The sequence below is a fragment of the Seriola aureovittata genome, chromosome 20 (assembly GCF_021018895.1).
Source record: "Seriola aureovittata isolate HTS-2021-v1 ecotype China chromosome 20, ASM2101889v1, whole genome shotgun sequence".
Lineage (NCBI taxonomy): Eukaryota > Metazoa > Chordata > Actinopteri > Carangiformes > Carangidae > Seriola > Seriola aureovittata.
The window spans coordinates 18,986,860-19,004,854 of NC_079383.1; the positions used below are offsets into that span (position 1 = coordinate 18,986,860).

At 39.9% G+C, this 17,995-nt stretch overlaps 1 protein-coding gene across 3 annotated transcripts in view; it reads left to right on the top strand.

Moving 5' to 3' along the window:
• LOC130161233 (cadherin-18) overlaps positions 1 to 17,995 on the top strand; it is a 190,554-nt gene that overhangs the window by 130,186 nt on the left and 42,373 nt on the right. For all 3 annotated transcript variants that reach the window (XM_056364372.1, XM_056364373.1, XM_056364371.1), the window contains exons 3-4: positions 12,044 to 12,338; positions 17,285 to 17,404. In XM_056364372.1, the coding sequence (XP_056220347.1) occupies positions 12,044 to 12,338; positions 17,285 to 17,404 (415 nt within the window). The remainder of the gene's footprint in view (positions 1 to 12,043; positions 12,339 to 17,284; positions 17,405 to 17,995) is intronic.

The following is a 17,995-nucleotide window of genomic DNA, read 5'->3' on the forward strand; positions in this document are numbered from 1 at the left end:
CTATGTAAGGGTGGATTAAGTTTGAAAGTGAGAATGGCCCTCTACATCAAGCTATCTTTGAACTGAAATATTAGATTTGGTTTCTCTGTGGGAAATGAACCCAGATTTGATCACTTGGTGGGAAATGAACCACCATAAGAAATTGGACAGTTGTACAATGGGGATATAGTGAGCCAGGGAGTCTCATCGTTAGAAGAATTTTGAATGTAATTTCAGTGTCATTTCAGAGTGAGTGATGACCCTCACGGTGGCAGAGATAGTAGTGGGTGTTCTTCCTGCCTGTGCAGAGGGTAAGGTATAGCATGGTTGTTGGCGGTTGGTGGTGACTTTTCTGTTAGCTCCACAATAAGCCACAGGGAGCTGGTTAAGTCCTCTGCTTGCAGATTGCCTGCCCTTATCTCGTGAAATGTGAAAATGTGTTTCTCCGCTGCAGTGATCATTATTCTAGGCACTCAGGCACAGACTAATCCCCTCAACTGCACTCCGAGAGAAAGAGAATGGGAAAGGCGCAACGCTCCTCTGACTGCACATATGTCTGTATTTCAACAACAGGGCCATTTGAAGAGGGGGAAAAGAAAGAAAAAGGGGGATGACATGCTTTGGAAAAGGGTGAGAGGAAGGAAGAAAAAAACAAAACAACAACAGCAAATATCACTTTCCACCTCAAATGTTTATTTATTGAATAAACCTGGAGTTTTAATCACAAATGCCCTTGCGAGGCTGACAAAGCAGGTAAGAAAGGTTATTTATTGGTGAAACATGTTTTTGCTAATATTATTTGACGCATGAATGAACCATAAAATCCCACTGTGGCAACCAAAAAAATAAAACCAAAAGAAAAACAATCCCTCAGCATTCATGTGGCATTGTGTCCCGAGTATTAGACAATACAGAGATATTTGCAGCATGAAGACGTGGTTTGTCGAATATTAAATTCGTCCACTGCTTTGAAGTTCACGGTTGTTTGGTTTGCTGGCTGGTTAGCTGATGTGCTAGCTGTACTCCTACCTTAAGGGTGTTGTTGCTCTGTGTGTGTGTGTGTGTGTGTGTGTGTGTGTGTGTGTGTGTGTGTGTGGCGGGTACTGCTGATGAATGCAAAATAAACATAAACAGCTAATCCTGGATGATAATAAAGCACTGAGAAGAAACATAAACATTATTAAGGAATCAATTTGACATGCATGTTTAAAGAGATGAGGTCTCCAGATGGTTAGCACAAAAAATATTTAATTATGTGGGTTGGGACTGGTGTGCAGTGTCCTAATGTGGCCAGGAGACAGAATGACCCTTAATTAGACAAAGACAGGAGGAGGAGGAGGAGGAGGAGGATTAATGCACTCAGCACGTACTGCGCTGTATTGTTTTGTTTTTTTTCTTCCTCCCTGTGCTTGATTAAAAACTCTGGACATTAGCGAGCAGCAAATAAGCAATTCCACTACAGGGAATTGCCGACACTTTCTTTGTCGATAATTGCCTCTATCAAGAAAAATGTGAAGTTTTGAAAGAGACGTTTCATGATAAGATGTGCGGTAAAAAAAAAAAAAAAAAGTGCACACAGAAATGGAATCCTAATTATTGCACCGTCAACATAAAAAGCAGCTGTGTGCTAAGAAATCTGCAAGGTCAAACATGACACTTCCATAACACAATGTGAGTCACGGCCTCCGTGGTTGGAAATGTTATGCGTACCTTTTTTTTTTTTTTTTTTTTTTTTTTTTAACCGATACTCTCACAGAAAAGACCGCAAAAAGTGACTTCTGGGAATAAGTGAAGCGGCCAGTCTGTCAAGAACATTTTTAATCCCCCTGAGGTATCCCATAATCCCCAGTGACACCTTTCTGGGGGGCTGATGCATTTGGGAAATGACAGCTTTGTGCATGAGTGAGACACAAATGCTTGATAGGGGACAGGGCTTGTCCAGATACGAGACGGGAGACAACCCACTCTCCCAATGGGAGGTGTGAAAGTCGTCATGTCAATCAGCTCAGCGTGGCGCTTTGAAGTTGTCGCGCAGGTTACAGGCTGGATGCTAATTTTTAGGAGATGATGCAAATCCTCCAAACTCTGAATGAACATGAACTGCCTGCTCTAACTTAGTTGGAAGACTGGGTGCAGCTGTTTGATAAAAAAAAAAGACCCAGATCCTTGGGCAGAACTCCTTGAATTGAACATGTCATTGGGTGCCTGCTGCTAAAATATACAGTAAATAACGTGGGATTTGACAGAATGGGTGCTTCAACCCAGACGAGGAGGAATACCCTCTTGTCTTATCCTGTGTTCATTTGCAGAGCAAAGTAGCAACCTCTAAGAAAGGTGCCTAAATGTTTTATTCATACATCTAAAAATGGATTGCGCTGTGACAGAATCAGGCAACTGTCTTGTTTCATTTCACAGCAATTTCACAGCTAGTGTTACATTATTACACTGCATTGTTGGAAAGAGAAACATCCTGAAAATGGCAGAAATAATACTTACCAGCCACCAAAAACGCTTTATGACACCGACATGCGGTGATATGAAAGTGTCAGAGTTTGTATTTGCGGCTACAAGTGAATACACTTTTAATTACCCTTTTGATAAGTGGGATAATTTTAGAAAATCCAAGTTTCCCAGAGCTCATGTGATGTCTTCAGATTTCATGTTTTGTCAGACTGTACAAAACGTAACGTATTCTAATTATAATGATTTTAAATAGAGAAAAACCTCGAATTCTCACATTTAAGAAGCTGCAAACTGTTTTATTTACTCTAATTTATCTACTCTTAGCTCTGCTGGAGTCTCCACCAATTCTTGAGGAAGATATGAGTCTTTAGCGCCACTATGTTCACCAGCTAGTTGCTAACTTTGTCTATCTGTACAAAATAGAAGATAGATTATATTTATAATGATTTTAAACAGAGAAAAACTGTGAACTGTCACATTTAAGAAGCCTTTCTTTAGTCTAATTTCAGCTCTGCTTTAGTCTCAACAAATATCTGAGTCTCTACGATGTTCACCAGCTAGTTGCTAACTTTGTCTGTTCAGGTAGCATACAAGGATTTTATCAGAACGTCTGCACTGAAAACAAGCTGCCTGCTACATGTGGAAATGAAGTTGATGAACCTTATCTGAACCAAACAATAGAGTTGGGGTCTGTAAAAGCAAAACATTACCTAAAAAGTGCTAATAAGGCTTTTGTAGAACCTCGTAGACAAGGAGGCTGCAGAGAAGGGTGGCGATTCTGAGTGGGTTTTTTGGGTTTTTAGTTTTCTCACCGGCGTTTTAGGCAATTTGGATCAACAGTCATTGTTTGGAAAAGCTCAACATTATCTGGTCAGGAAGAAAATGTATCAGCTGTGCCGTGTCCTTGATACAGCCACACTCTCATCAAACAAAAGCTAAGCCAAGTGTATTACAGTTTAAGGTCTATCGATTCAACAACTGCAGAAAATAACACTCGAAGCTGATGTCTGCTGTCCGTGCAGGCATGCGTAATTTCCAAAGTGCATTCCCCTGTCCTCTGGCTGAAATCTTCAAACCTATTAACGCCATTTAAACACGAAACTAAAACCGTTTGCCTTCACTCACTGACAGAGCACAAGGCAGAAACTTCATGTTTTCTAAAGCTGATCTGCTGACGGTTTCATTTCTGTCTCATTCAGATATTAAATTTTAGCTGCAGTTAGAGGCACAGCCATTAAATGAGTGTCAGAGTTGCTTCCGGGACTCTAATAATCTCATTACTGTACATCAAGAAGTCAACCATCCTGCTGGGAAGACAACGATTCATTCCGTTTCTCCCCGCAGATGTCAAAATAGAGGACAACTATTAGGGCGGTTCTCGGTGATGTGCATCAATGGCACGTCTGCAGCACGCCCCTCATCTCTGTCGCTTGATGTATGGTCATTAGGCTGGCGCTCGATCATCAGGGTTTGCTGTGACTGTTACAAATCAATTGAGGAGAAGGGGCTGCTCAGAGGAGTTGATTGGAAGGGAGCATGGCCAAAACGTGGTGATAATCAGACAATCAAGCACGCCCACATAAAAAGTGATTAAGTCCTCTTGAGTGAAGTATAAGAGCAAAGATTTAATCAAAAACGAACCCACCCCCCCCTTCACTAATTGCAAATATGAAGCCAAGGCACTGATCATCAGCTAGGGCACATAGCCTGCTTATTTCTTCCTCTCTTCACCCCCTTCCCTCTCTCACCATGCACATTGTTGATGGAATAAATGCAAACTCCCTTACTCTTACCTTCATCTCCCATTTGTGCATCAGCAAGGCTTTCAACATCAAAGTGATGCAGTTTTAATGACTCTTTCTGAAAAACAAAATAAGACAAAGTAAATGCCACTAGTGTTTGTCCGGTGCGGGTCTGATTACGAGAGTTGTGAAATCACAGATAAACAAAAGTTGTAGTGATGCATATCGGGCTATTTGTAGCCTTGGTGCGTCTGTACAAATGCGCTGTGCCCATTTAGCTGTGCCCTATGTGTCACTGAAAGTTTAACTTGCTGGAAAATCGATTATAAAGCAGCATGGGATCAATCAGCTGAAATGTAGCCACCGTGGTTGTATTTTGACATATTTTATGCTCTGTGCCTGGTATAAAATTTGATCCTGGATTTCATATAATTGTCTCATCCAGAGTTTTATGCCCTACTTATTCATTTTCTTGCTTGCAACAGAGAGATATCCTTCGTGCTCACCTTCTTGTTCTCAGTCCGCACAGCTCATAATGAGTGGACATAACGGCAGTAAAACAGCATCTTCTTAGACAACCAGAGAGCAAACAAGGCTGGCTAGACACATACATTATGTGGATCTGTGCACTGCATACAACCAAGCCGTTACAAATGGCATTCACCAATAACACAGTAAGGCCAGGCACATACATTATCAGGATCTGCACAGTGAAAAGGACAAAGCCGGTTAGGAAGAGAAAAAAAGTAGAGGTGCAAATTGGATGAAGGTCAAGCTGTGTAGCAACTAATAACGTGCCAGGATGGTACTCAATAGAGCGTATCCTCCGCTGGCGCGATGTAATTGTGAAGATTGTGTTGCATGTCATGTACTCCTTTTCCAAAAACTTGGTATTTTCCATGCTCCATTAAAGTTTTCCAGCATGAGGAGTTAAAAAATAATTTTCTTGACTCCACCTGAAATGGGACACGAGTTACAGTCTGTTTGAATTGCGGCCACTTCCAAGCTTTTTGGATGATTATCACAGCACCATGTGGCCAGTCAGATCTATATTTGTTCAGCACAAAAATTGGCAGGAATAGAATAATTGGCATGGTGGTTATGTCTAAACCAATGCTTAATGCTGTAATGGTGCATTTTGTTCTATTGGCCCAGAAATGGAATTGAATCTTCTTTTATCTGCTGACGAGTGAACAGGTTTATTGGTGGTTATGTATCATTTTGAGAAGTTATGGTCACACATTGAAGGTTCAAATCTTGTGCTAATCCATTCATAAATGCTTGGAAGATGCTCTGCTGTATATACAGTAGTTGTTTGTTTGTTGGCTGGTCTAGAGAGCTCTGTGGGTGGACTGCAGAGTAATGTAGCAAACTGAAACCATTACTTACTGACGTGAGGTTTTGATGGTTTTCTTTGTCAAATAGTGTGAAAATGTTACTTTGTGCTCTGAGAAGGTAAAAAGAGCATCACCAGATAACAAAAATAATCATTAGTTAAAGGCCTAGCCAACTTGTGATAAGACACTCCTGTGATTGGGTTTGTTATGAAACGCTGTTACAGAAACATGTCATTATGATCATCAATTTATTGAATGACAGGAAATGTCAATATTGTACCAACCTCTTACTGCAGTTGTCAATAAGGAATTGGTCTGAACTGCATATAATTACACTGGTTTAGCCAAAATAACCAGTGGCAACTAGATGTTCAACCAACCCCGTCACACCAAAGTCCAGTCCAGGTCCAGTTTACTTAAAGGAGCTATTTGTAAGCTTTGCTATTGCTACGTAGCCAACGTTAGCTTCAGCCATCGTTGCATTTACAAGACGAGATCAACCCTAGTTCTTCAAGGCAGACTGGACGCCACGGTGACTTGGTATCGGAAAGTGACAAGAGAGCCAACCGTGCCAGGGCTAGCTGGTTAGCATGCTGACTTCACTAGAAGAAAAGAATGGATAGAAACAGAAGCAAAACAAGAGGGTTGCTCTTAGAGAGGAACCGAAGTTTTATAATGAACTTTCAACATTTCTTCTAGACTGAGAAGTTAACAGCTGTTGATGCCAATGTTGGCCATGTAGCAATAGCAAAACTTACAAATAGCTTCTTTAATAAATCAAGATTATTTACTTATTATTACTACTTACATAGTTGATAAAAATATCAAATGATGATAACTACTAACTGGTCAGAAAAATAATGGAGTATCACATTATTAGTCTGTATTTTAATAAGTTAAAGCAGTTAAAAATGTGCTATATAGTTATTACTAATGAATGGTTGAGTGGCAGCTTGTGACACTGTGTTTATAATTGTTATGATTTTTTGGTCATTCAGGTGCAGGTAAAACACTAACATTTTCTACTCATTTATCAGTGCTGCTTTCACACTGTTCTTTGGTAACTCATAATTTGTGACTTCTGACAGACTGAATGAGTGACTGAAAAAGTTACAGCTCTGCTTTGATTACATTTGTGACCCATCAATTTTTTTTTTTGTAATATTACCCGGCAATATTAGACAGGTAAAAATACTATGAAATGTCGCAGAAATAACCATTCAAATGGTGGATGTCTGTCAGTTTAGAGGATTGTTTTCGTTCCCCATAATTGACTTAGACACCTGAGAAGTGCAACGAAGCCATAGCTAAACTGTTTGGCTGTGAGCATCAATTAGCTTGTGAACACAAACAGTTTAAGGCTACTCTTGACAATGAGTTTACAGAGCCCAAACAGTGAAGACACGCAACTTGTTGACAAAAGAAAGTGGAGATACACTTTCTCTTGGGTTGCTCCTCTAGGTGTGATGAAATTATAAGTGAGGTTCTCTTTGAGTTTGGACTGTTTTTGCCAGCGACTTTAAAGCCCCAGACTCTGTTGATCTCTTTAAACTCCTCAGAAATGCATTGCCAGCTGCCAGCAGCCAGCCACATGCCAGTCATCTATTCCACTAGTCTTTAATAAAGTCACCCATAGAGACAGAGAGATAAACACAATCCCTTGTTTTGATGCCCTGTGGAGGACAAGGATTCCTCTAAGTCTTTGTGGGGAGATGACAAAACAACAAAATAGCAGAGGTCATATTTTCACCTTTATCATGATGTCTCCCTGGACTTCTCTGATCACACTGTATGGGAGATTTCCATACATTTCCATTCATTATTTATTGTATGTACTGGACACGGAAGCCATTTCCAATCCCTCCTCTGGATTGCCACACATAGTCCTGATGTATGTCAGGCTCGCATCAGGCCTGCTCTGCAGTTTAGCAAATTAACGCGTATTACATTGAGGCGGGTAGTCATGAAATTTTCTGTGTGATCAAAATTAATGAATTATAAATAAAATATCCCAAATGCTGAGACTAAAAAATGCAGCAGCAGCACCCTCTGCAGAGAAACGGAGCCTTGTGTTTTAAATTATGACAGAAATTTGCCCCCGAGTCTGTTTTTGTACAATCAGCTTTGACTAAGAAGGGATATAAGTGGAATATAAACTGCCCAGCAGTAAGGGATAAAAAAGCAGTGAGGAATGTCTCTGTCCAACTGAGTTTTTCTTTTTCTTTTTTTTTTTTTTGCCTCTTCTCATCTCTTTTGTATCTCCTGGCATCAAATCATCACAGATGGCTGGTAAACACGTGAAAGTTGTGTGCAGTTTACTTACAGCCAGGGGGTATACCACTATCTATCAATATTAGATCAATCAAACTTAGTACCCATACCTCATGTCTTTGCCTGCTCCTATGAGCTGCACTTCATCATTTATTGATTCTTTTATTTTATTTTATTTTTTTTGTTATTTGACTGCTCGCAGTGAAATGGACAAAGAATTTTTTTTTTGCTGCTTGAATTATGTTTTTTTGAGACCACATCAGACTGTCAGAATAAAGGGGATTTCACAGGAAACTGAAACTAGTGATTATGAAATGTCAATAAAATGTCAAAGAATTGTGGAAAATACCCCTCAATGTTTCCTCAGGCCCAAGATGACTGAAACTATAAAAGCTACGAGGACATTCATCACCAACCCTCCATGGAAATTATTCAGTATCTCGTACATATTTGAAAGACACAGAGTGAACACATTTGCTCAGCTGGATTTCTTACTTAAGTGTCATGTTTGCTCATATTATGTTCCTTTCTTCCCTGTTATAACTTAATCAGCAGAATACTCATGTCCGTACCCTTGAAGATGACATGGTAACCTAATGCTTGGGAGAATTTGAAAGAAGATATCTCAACAGTTCTGGATCCTGGATCTTCTGATCCGAGTGTGAAAACTTTTGAACAGATGATGTATTATTCACACAGTATGTACGTCACATCTGCCGTGGCTGCACAGCGGACCATAATGGAGAGTTATGGAAGATGAGGCTGATTTTTATACCAACCTAACACACAGAGAACACCTCAATAACTCCTTTCTGATTTGGACCGTCTGTATCTTCATATTGTTTCACCCTCAGCTGGCCCGACGCCGCCGCTCTCTCAGCCTGTGATGTTTGTGTAATGGCCCGCAACCTGTTGACACTTTTATCACCCATAGATTTTGGAAGGCAGTAGTCGCCATATGCGTCATTGGCTCGCACTTTGCCGAGCTTGATTTATCGGCTCCTGCAAAGGAAGACAATGGCTAAATTAGCACTCTGACTGGAGGCGAAATTACATTTATGAGCCGGAGTCGCTGAAGAGAGCATGCCGGACAGAAGTGGATATATCCTCGTGGTCGTTGTGGGAAGTGGACTGCTCTTCAGTAGTAACTCTGGTTCAATGTATTTAAATGATTCAATTTATGCAGGAATTGATTTATCAATCTACAAGCAGCACTAGCAGAACCTAATATTTCTAAATGTCTGTCACTAGATTAAAAGTGTGTGTGCAGACATGGGCCAAACCGTGTCAACAAAGTAATTGGTCCCGTCCACACTGCCACCGATATGTAAACACCGCCTGATTTCTTGCTTCGGAGGTTGTGTTTCATATTACTACAATCCAGCAACTGATTAACTACCTGATTCAACAGGATCTTTTGACTCCTGATCTAATTACAGGCTTGATATTTACCATGGAAAGGACAGTCAGCTCTCATCAAGAGTGAGGCTGTGCAATCAACAGCGGCTTTCTAATTAGTAATTTATTTGCGAGTCCAGGCTTTGATTGGATGTGGCCTCAGGACCTCCGGCGTTCAACTTGTTAAATAACTCGTCCCTGTGAATGGTTGTGTATTTCCTTTTAAATATTTATATATATATATATTAACCCTTGGTTCTTCTTATTCATTTTCCACTGCAGATATATCCTAATGGACTTCATAGGTACACATGCTTTTCTAGTTATGTCATATCTCCCAGTAGAGATGTCTGAAGGAGGTTCAGTGAAGAATTTGCTTTGCTGAAACTGATTAATTATGTAACAAATGGACGAAAAAAAAAAAAAGAAGAGATGTATAAAACGCAGTTTGGTCAATAATAGGTACAACTGTTTAATGCCCTAAATAAAACTGAGCAGTATGATGATTGATTGATTCTAAATTTAGGTCGCAGTGAAAGTAGACTATCTTGTCTCGACTCCAAAACAGAGTAGCCGTGTCCCAATTCAGCAACAGCACCAGTCAGATGAATTTACAGTGGGTATAGCGTGCCAGTTAGGGTAACATCATCTAAAATCATTATTTATCAGCTATGTCATCCCTGCTGATTAGTCACAACTTGTGACTGCTGTTCCTGTTAATGTACTTTTTTTTTCTTTTTTTTTTTTGACTAATGCACCTGCACTTCGGGAACAGATGATTTGGTCTGTGTGGAGCTCTGTTAGTTGTCTGACGCTGTTGTGAAAACCCTAGTGCAGAGTGCCAGACCTCGTCTATATCTGACAGATACTGCTAATTGGCATTCAACAGAATATAACTTGTAGCAGCGGCTGCAAGTTTTTTTTACATTATTTTATCTCCTCTTATACATTTGGATGCCTTGCAAAAAGGTCTTTATAATAGCCATGCTTATCCTGAGTGTGTGTATTATAATGGTATCAAGAGTAACATATTAACTCCATACAAACACAGTATGAATTATTTATATGCTGCAAGTGCATCTTGCGTTCTCCATAGGCTTGCATAAATCTTGTTTGAGACCAGATCAAGGTGTGCTTTTTGAATTCAAAGGTTGTGTTCACAGCTCACTGATGTGCATCTACAAGTATGAAAGACAAAAATACCACCGGTATATGAAGTGATGCCAATGCACGGTGAAAACGGATTGTTCTCTTACGTTCAGCCGTGACATTTCCCTGAGGGGGGGTAAAATAAAACCTGTGTTTCTTAACATGTTTTATTCATGGATGAAAATGAAATTGTATAATGATGATGTTACCATGGTGCCCCGGTTTGGAAATTCAGTGGTATTGTAAAATATATTTATAAAGTTTCAAACTGCAACCGAGCTGAGCAATTGGCATGAAAGTCTTAATCCTCTTGGTATCAATTATGGCTGAACAAGTGGCTCGGTTTTCCTTTATTCCTCTCTCTCCTGGTGAGAAAGAAGGCAGTGCTTTTCCATCTTTAACAGTCTTGTAAGGATTTCCCCCAAAACTTTAATCTCTAAAGATGCGTTTCTTCAGTGATGCTCGGGTACAGTCAAGCCTGAGAGAGGAATATTGAATAATGTAATGTCTGACTTAGATGTTGGGAGTTTTCTTAAGCTGAAACGTGGGCTGAGTGCAATAATGCTGCAAAGGTTACTTACTACTATATGAATCTCAAATGTTTTAAAAGGCCTTGGTAGCGACTATATCAGAGTATAGTAGATGTACATCACAGTTAATAGTTATACAGCCAAGACACATGCCTTCACATGGACTAGGGCTGCAATTATTCATAATTTTCATCAATATACATTATCAAAGTGAAGTAATTATTTTGTTGGTCAATTAATTTATTATATTCACGATTACAGAGAGTAGTCTCTAATGCCCACCATACATTAGAAGACTTTGAAAAGACTTTTCAAAGACTTAAGTTTGACTCATATCTAAAGACAATGTGTCATTAGTCATTAGAGTGGGAATCTTGCACACTCACTGTTTGCAAGACTAGATTCCTTTGAGATTATTTCCCATCATGCTACTGGTGGGAATTTGCAGGAAGAAAAACTGTTCTTTCCAGACTTTTTTTTCCCCCCCGGAGTCGCCTCCATGCTCACTATAAGCTGGGTTTGCTGCTTCCTGTTTGGTGCTGGAGAAGTTGATAGTGTTCACGTCACTGAACGTCACCATTCCCATGAGCCAAGACCAAGACGATATTAAACATGTTTGGTTTTTTAATTGGAAATGTCATGACAAATTACAACAGCTTACACCAAAAGATTGCGAGGACGGGAGCGCACCGCAACTCTAGCAAAATTCTCATGATTTTATTCCGACTGCAAATTTGTCTGTGATGGAGTAATGGCTTGAAAAGTAATTTGGCATAAGCCTGGTATAATTACCTTGCTTTTGTCCATTTCAAATCCAAAGATATTCAATTTACAATGATACTAAACTGAGAAATGTGGAAAATGTTCACGTTTGTCGAGCTGGAATTAGATAATGTTTAGCTGTTTTTCCTCAAAAATAAGTAGCTATTTGCCAAAATCTGTGATTAACTTTGCGTCAATGAATCAATCGGTTGTTTCTGCAGTAATATGGACATAATGGTGGTAGAAGTCCTTTCTCCTGCAGCTGTTTCCTGCCAGTGCACTGTGACCATTGTAAATTTTGCAACCATGAATCATATTTTGAAACCGTGAATCAAAAACAACCCTAAGCAGTGATTCTTGGCAACGTTCTCTACTCTGTATTCACACAGCCTCTGTCTGGTTTCCCTTGCAGCTTCACTCGAACTCAGATAAAGGCGATGGATCCGTCAGGTACATCCTGAGCGGGGAAGGAGCCGGGACTATATTTATCATCGACGAAGTGACAGGAGACATTCAAGCCACTAAGAGCCTGGATCGGGAAAGGAAAACGCATTATGTCCTGCATGCACAAGCCTTGGACCGCAACACAGAGGAGGCCCTGGAACCAAAGTCGGAATTCATCATCAAAGTACAAGACATCAATGACAATGCACCCACATTTCCAGATGGACCCTTTGTAGCTACGGTGCCTGAGATGTCTGAAGTGGGTGAGTAGTGCTACCAAAAAAAAAAACTGGACCTTCAGATGATTGGTGTCCACTGTCAGCAGCAGTAAGCCTTTGTTTGAATGGGTTGAAAGATGACAAAAAGTGTCTGAAATTGAGTGTTATTTTTGCTGCTCTTTAGATATTCTTCATGTTCATAATCCCTTTTATCCCTGTGGTAAAGAGCAAGAATATCATGGCGAGACCTCTGACTCCGCATCCTGTGTATGTTTGAAATAGACTTATGGCCAAGTGCAGCTCCAAGATGGTTTTAAAAGAAGGTATTAGTATTAAGAACCAGGATCAAACATGTTATTACCCTGTGCTGCATTCTGGTCTGTCCTGTCTGTGATTATGTTCTCCAGAATGTTTGATCTTCTGTAAGCCAGCCGAGTCCTCTTTTTCATCTTTGTTTTCTGGCTGCTGCGATGGTTTCCCGGGTGGGCAGGTCTTTATAAAGCACTCAATAGTGCCTCCGCAGCAATCCCTGCCATCGAGACTGTGGAGTCCTCCACATCACGGCGGAAAGAAAAGCCTCTATCCACCTCCTCGGAGACAGCTGCTCCTCGTATGCCCAGCATCATGTGGCTAACATCTATTTTTTATTTCTTTTATTCTACTGTTCTGTTTTTAGCTCTGGTGAACAAAAGCCACCCTTTTCTCCAGTCCAGTGGATTCTGCCTCCGAGCACAATAGCTCAAGAAGTATGATGCTCAAATATTTCACAGCACTCCCTCAAAAAACATATGTAGGCTGTCCAAATGGTGGCCAAACTGCTGTCAGGGCGGTTTTGCTTCAAATATACTATGAGATAGCGAATTTGTGGCATTGACAGTTTGTTGAAAACATTCCATTTATATCTGTCTGTCTAAAATAATACCTCAAGTTGCATGAAAAGGAGCAGAAATACTTATTAAAAAATATCTCAAAGAGAAAAAAAAAAAAAAAGAAAAAACCAACGGCTTCATCAGTTTTCTCGCAGCGAGAAGATGGAAATGTGCAAAACCGATTAAATATGCAAACCCCAATAGACCTGTAGGCGCCCTCTTTATAAACAGTCAATATCTCTCTGGTTGCATTCATGAATATTCACGAGCAGACAGGCCTGACACACATACAACTTTGCCAGTCAGTGTATTTGTTTTTAAGTCGGATGTGTCAAGTACATGTCTTAATCACCCCTGAGAGTGCTGCACTGTGGATGTGTCCTGGCACCGTGCTCGCAGAGTCACATTTGTCAGCACATACACATGAGCATTGTATCATCTAGGTGCTGCTTCTACTGTAAGAAAAAAAAAATTGTGTGTATTGAATCCCAGATTAAATGATTTTGATTATTATATAAATTAGTTACAGCAATCTTTAGCTCTAAATGAGTGCATAATGAGGTAATGAAAATATACTAGGGGCGCTAATCTGTGTATTGGCATCCTTCATTTAGCTCTAACGAGACCGTTCATTTCAAAGTTTCAGTGTTGGCTGCAAAACTTTATCATCGGTTGCACAAAAAGAATCAATCACCATTGATGACCCTAGGGGGGGAAATCAAGGACTGTGAAGGGGGGAAATAATTAGCCTTTTTTTTTTTTCTTTCCCGCCCCCTCTTTTGCTCATGTCCATTAAAGTAATTCCTTTTTCGGTTCGGCGTCTGCAGCCTCAAATCGGCTGTAACAATCAACTGTCCTCACACTCCAGAGCACTAATCCCCCCAGCATTTGTCAATACAGGCGCTCCCAAAGTGCAGGAAGGGGTTGTCTGCGGAGTGTGTGGCAGCTAATTGGTTGTGAATTTTTTTTTTTTTTTTTCCTGTCTAAATTGATTAGCTGGGCACGTGCCAGGTAAATCTGACATTACTGTCTCATACCTCCCGTTCAAGAGCACAATCGTATTTTTTGCCGGATGAGAGGGGTGTCACTTTCCTACTATTGTATGTTTCCCAGTTGAGATGTTACGAATAATAATAATATGCTGGAGATAGTAGCTCCGCTGTCCTCTTAGCTACTTCACATCTGGGAGAAATCACTGTTTAATGGTGGTTTCGATACCCTGGAGCTGAGGCGGTGGCTTGTTTAAACCAGTGGTTATGATAAGAGAGTGATTGCTGGAGTGTTGCTGGAGCTAATGCACAGACATCGAGCTGAGTTGCAAACATGGATAAATGTTGAACCTTTTGTAGACAAATTAAAAAATGGAGATTCAGGGTCGCAGGCAAAGGGCAAAACTCTCAAGTAGATGAATCATACAACACGTCGATTTTATTAACCCGTGAAGTCTCAACCAATATCCTGCTAACCTTTTTCATTTCAAGACTAAATGAAAGTGTGGATGAAACAAATGGCACACGATCCTTGACTCCGGCTGCAAGAGGAAGAAGATGAGAAGCTGCTGGTTGTAAAACAGTCTCAGAGACCAACCTTGATCTTTTTGAAAGAAAAGAAAAAGTGCATTAGGTTTTGTGGTCATGGCGATGACTCTGGCAAGCGATAGAGCGATAGATGGACTGAAACCGAAAGGAGATGATGAAAGTAGATGTAAAAAATGGGACACAGGATGTGACTAGGTTTATGATTGAAAGGATGATCTGGATATGTCGAGCTGAGTGCATATTTCATAATGTTTTTGCACATAACTCAGAAGTCATTTTATAGTATTGGATATCTTTCTCGTTAAACCTTTAACATCAACTGTTCTGCGCGCAAGCTGCTAAAACTTTCTATGGAAAGAATATGAACATGTATTATACTATGTACCGACCAGATTCTTTGCTTCTCTGTAATTGTGGCCATTTTCAAAAAGAATACAGCCATTGTAAAATAATCCAGATAAAGTGCAAGGTGGAATGTTTGACATTTCAATAATGTAAGAAAGAAGAAGAAGACTTGATGTCAAATTCGTTGCAAGGGTTTAACCATCACCATTTGTTTTAAATGAGGTGTCCCAGCTGCAAAAGGGGTTGGGTGTTAAAGGGGTTAAAACCGACAATTCCTTAATTGTAATAATGGTTTTAGTTGCTAGAAATTAGCATTAGAGGTTTTAGACTGCCTCTTATGAGTCAGAACAGTCTTGTGAGGTGGTGGCCACCATGTGAGAACCTTTGACGAATGTGGTGTCATTGTAAAGTGTCTTTATTCTCAAGAAAAAGTCTGCAACATGAAGGAAAAGTTGAAACTGTGACCTTAACACCCATGAGACCAAACTCCTGGCAGAGTTTTAGTGAAAGTTAATGTTCAGCAGATGTGTGCATATACTGACTTTTGAGTGCTCACATTTTAATGACTGGAAACAGACCTGTTAATGTTGCACTTGTCACCTTAATAGGTCCAAATATATAGTAGCTGAACACTTCAGTTTAAGTGTGTTGTGAGTGCAGTCTATTAGGACTACATAATGAGTTCATTATCAGGCAGAATGTGCAACAATATAAAATCTGTTACCACAGTTTGGGAAACCTGACAAACAAAAGAATATGTATGTGTATATAATGATAGAGGTGTTAATTCTGCTGAGATTTATATGGAGTTGCGCAGAAATATTAATGATACGAGGTCACAGATGAGCATTTTCGTTACTTAAGCCATTAACGAAGACCAATTCAAAGTTCATCAATTGAATTATGTACTAACTAATAAGTTTTTCTAGACAGATGATTTGGAACCAGCTGGGCTTAAAAAAAAAAAAAAAAAAAAAAAAAACAATCCCTGAAATGATTAAGTCCAAATAATTCCCAGTGCAATTTTTGCTTCAAGGTTGACGGAGATTCAGAGTGGCCAAGCATACTGTGGAGTGCATGGTTCATTATGGCTGGCATTTCACTCGCTGCTCCTTCAGGTTTCCGAGGAACAAAAAAAAAAAAAAAGAAGTCATATCTGGTGTGACACAGTGGAGCGAGTTTCTCTTGTTTTAATTTAGTTGAATTCCTCAGTGGAAAACAACAAAGCGAGTGTCCAGAAGATTTACAGGCCAGCATATAACTCATGTGTCTCCTAAAGCAATCATACCATGATTTTTAACATATAATGTTCCATTATATAAGCTTGTAGTGCAATTACAATGCACTCATCGTGCAATTATAATGGGTTAATGAAGCCTGTAATGCTGTTTGAGCAACACTTGAAGTGTTAAATTGAACCACAATGGCTCTTACACTGAATTTTTAAATAACAGCGAAAATAACAAGCCATCCCTCTAAGTTTTATCATCGTTTGTCTTTGTTCTCCTCTGCCTTTTTGCAATGGAAACAGCTTGAAAACCGAACGCCGGTGATTGCACTCAAAGCATTTTCCCCATTAAAGCCTTAACATCAGAGAAAATGTCCAGTAATTATCCTTTCATGACACATAACTAATACACACACACAAACACACACACACACACGCACGCACACACACACACACACACACACACACACACTGCGGTCAGCTCTTGTGCAGCAGTGCCTGTCAATGAATGTGTTTCTATAGGATTTTGCTCTATTATACTATATATTACATATTCATTTATCTGCTTCTTTTTTTTTTTTTTGACGAGCTAACAGGTTGCCATTATGTTCCCAGAATGGCAACCTGTTAGCGCGTAGCTAGGTAGCTAACCATAATATCTGTATTCAATTACTAAAGCATACTAAATCAGCATGTGTATTAGGCAGCGATCTGTTTCTTTGGGTTAAATGAGGTGACTGTTCTTAAAGCTCAAAGTCTGGCAGAAGATGTGTCCAGCATTTTAAACATCTCTGTCCCTCTAACCCTGCAATCTCATATTCAGATTTTCTGCTCAGTAATTCTCCAAAACCACCAGAGTCTGTTGCTAGGAGATTTTCAACACGTAGCCGTTACACAATTAAACCAATATACCTTTTTTTTTTTTCTTTTTTGAGAATTTGAAAACCTGTGACTGTGATTGACTGTGAACCTGCAATTACCAGGAAATAATTCTGCTGTGTTCATTTTCAGGCACGTCTGTGCTGCAAGTCACCGCGACGGACGCTGACGACCCCACCTATGGAAACAGTGCCAGAATAGTCTACAGTATTCTACAAGGACAGCCATATTTCTCCGTCGACCCCAAAACAGGTGTGGTATTACTGCAGACAAAGTGAGCTCCCACGCTCTTGCAAGCATGGTAACAATAACTATAAATGGGGGGTAATAACTTTGTTATAATCTCTATTGTTGATCTCCTAAAGTGATGTGTATATCAACGCTGTCAGATCCGAGCGCCATATGTTTCTTGCAGTGAACATGGTGTTCTGTTATTGCAGCACGTCTGACATCATAAAAGCTAAAGCAGCCGCGGCAGAGTTATGGACTACTCATACGCCTGCTGTATTGTTGAGCACGCAATCCGCTCTTTGTGGGCCATAACTAACTCCTCAGGGGTCAAAGGAGACATTTGTAGAGATGCCTTCATAAAGCAATTGTTTCCTACATTTTAAAAGGGGGGGGGGGCACAACAAGCGGCAACTCTTTTCAAAATTCTTTTTTTTTTTTTTTTATCTGAGAGACCTCTACTAGTACTATTAAATGTTAATAAAGCCTCCAAAGTGCAAGACATATAACTTTTATACGATGTAAAAAAATGTGTTGTTACGAGTGTGTGCGCATATCTATTTATTTCTGATCTCTCTTTGTCTCACAAAGTGAGTGTGTACATGCACGCTCGTG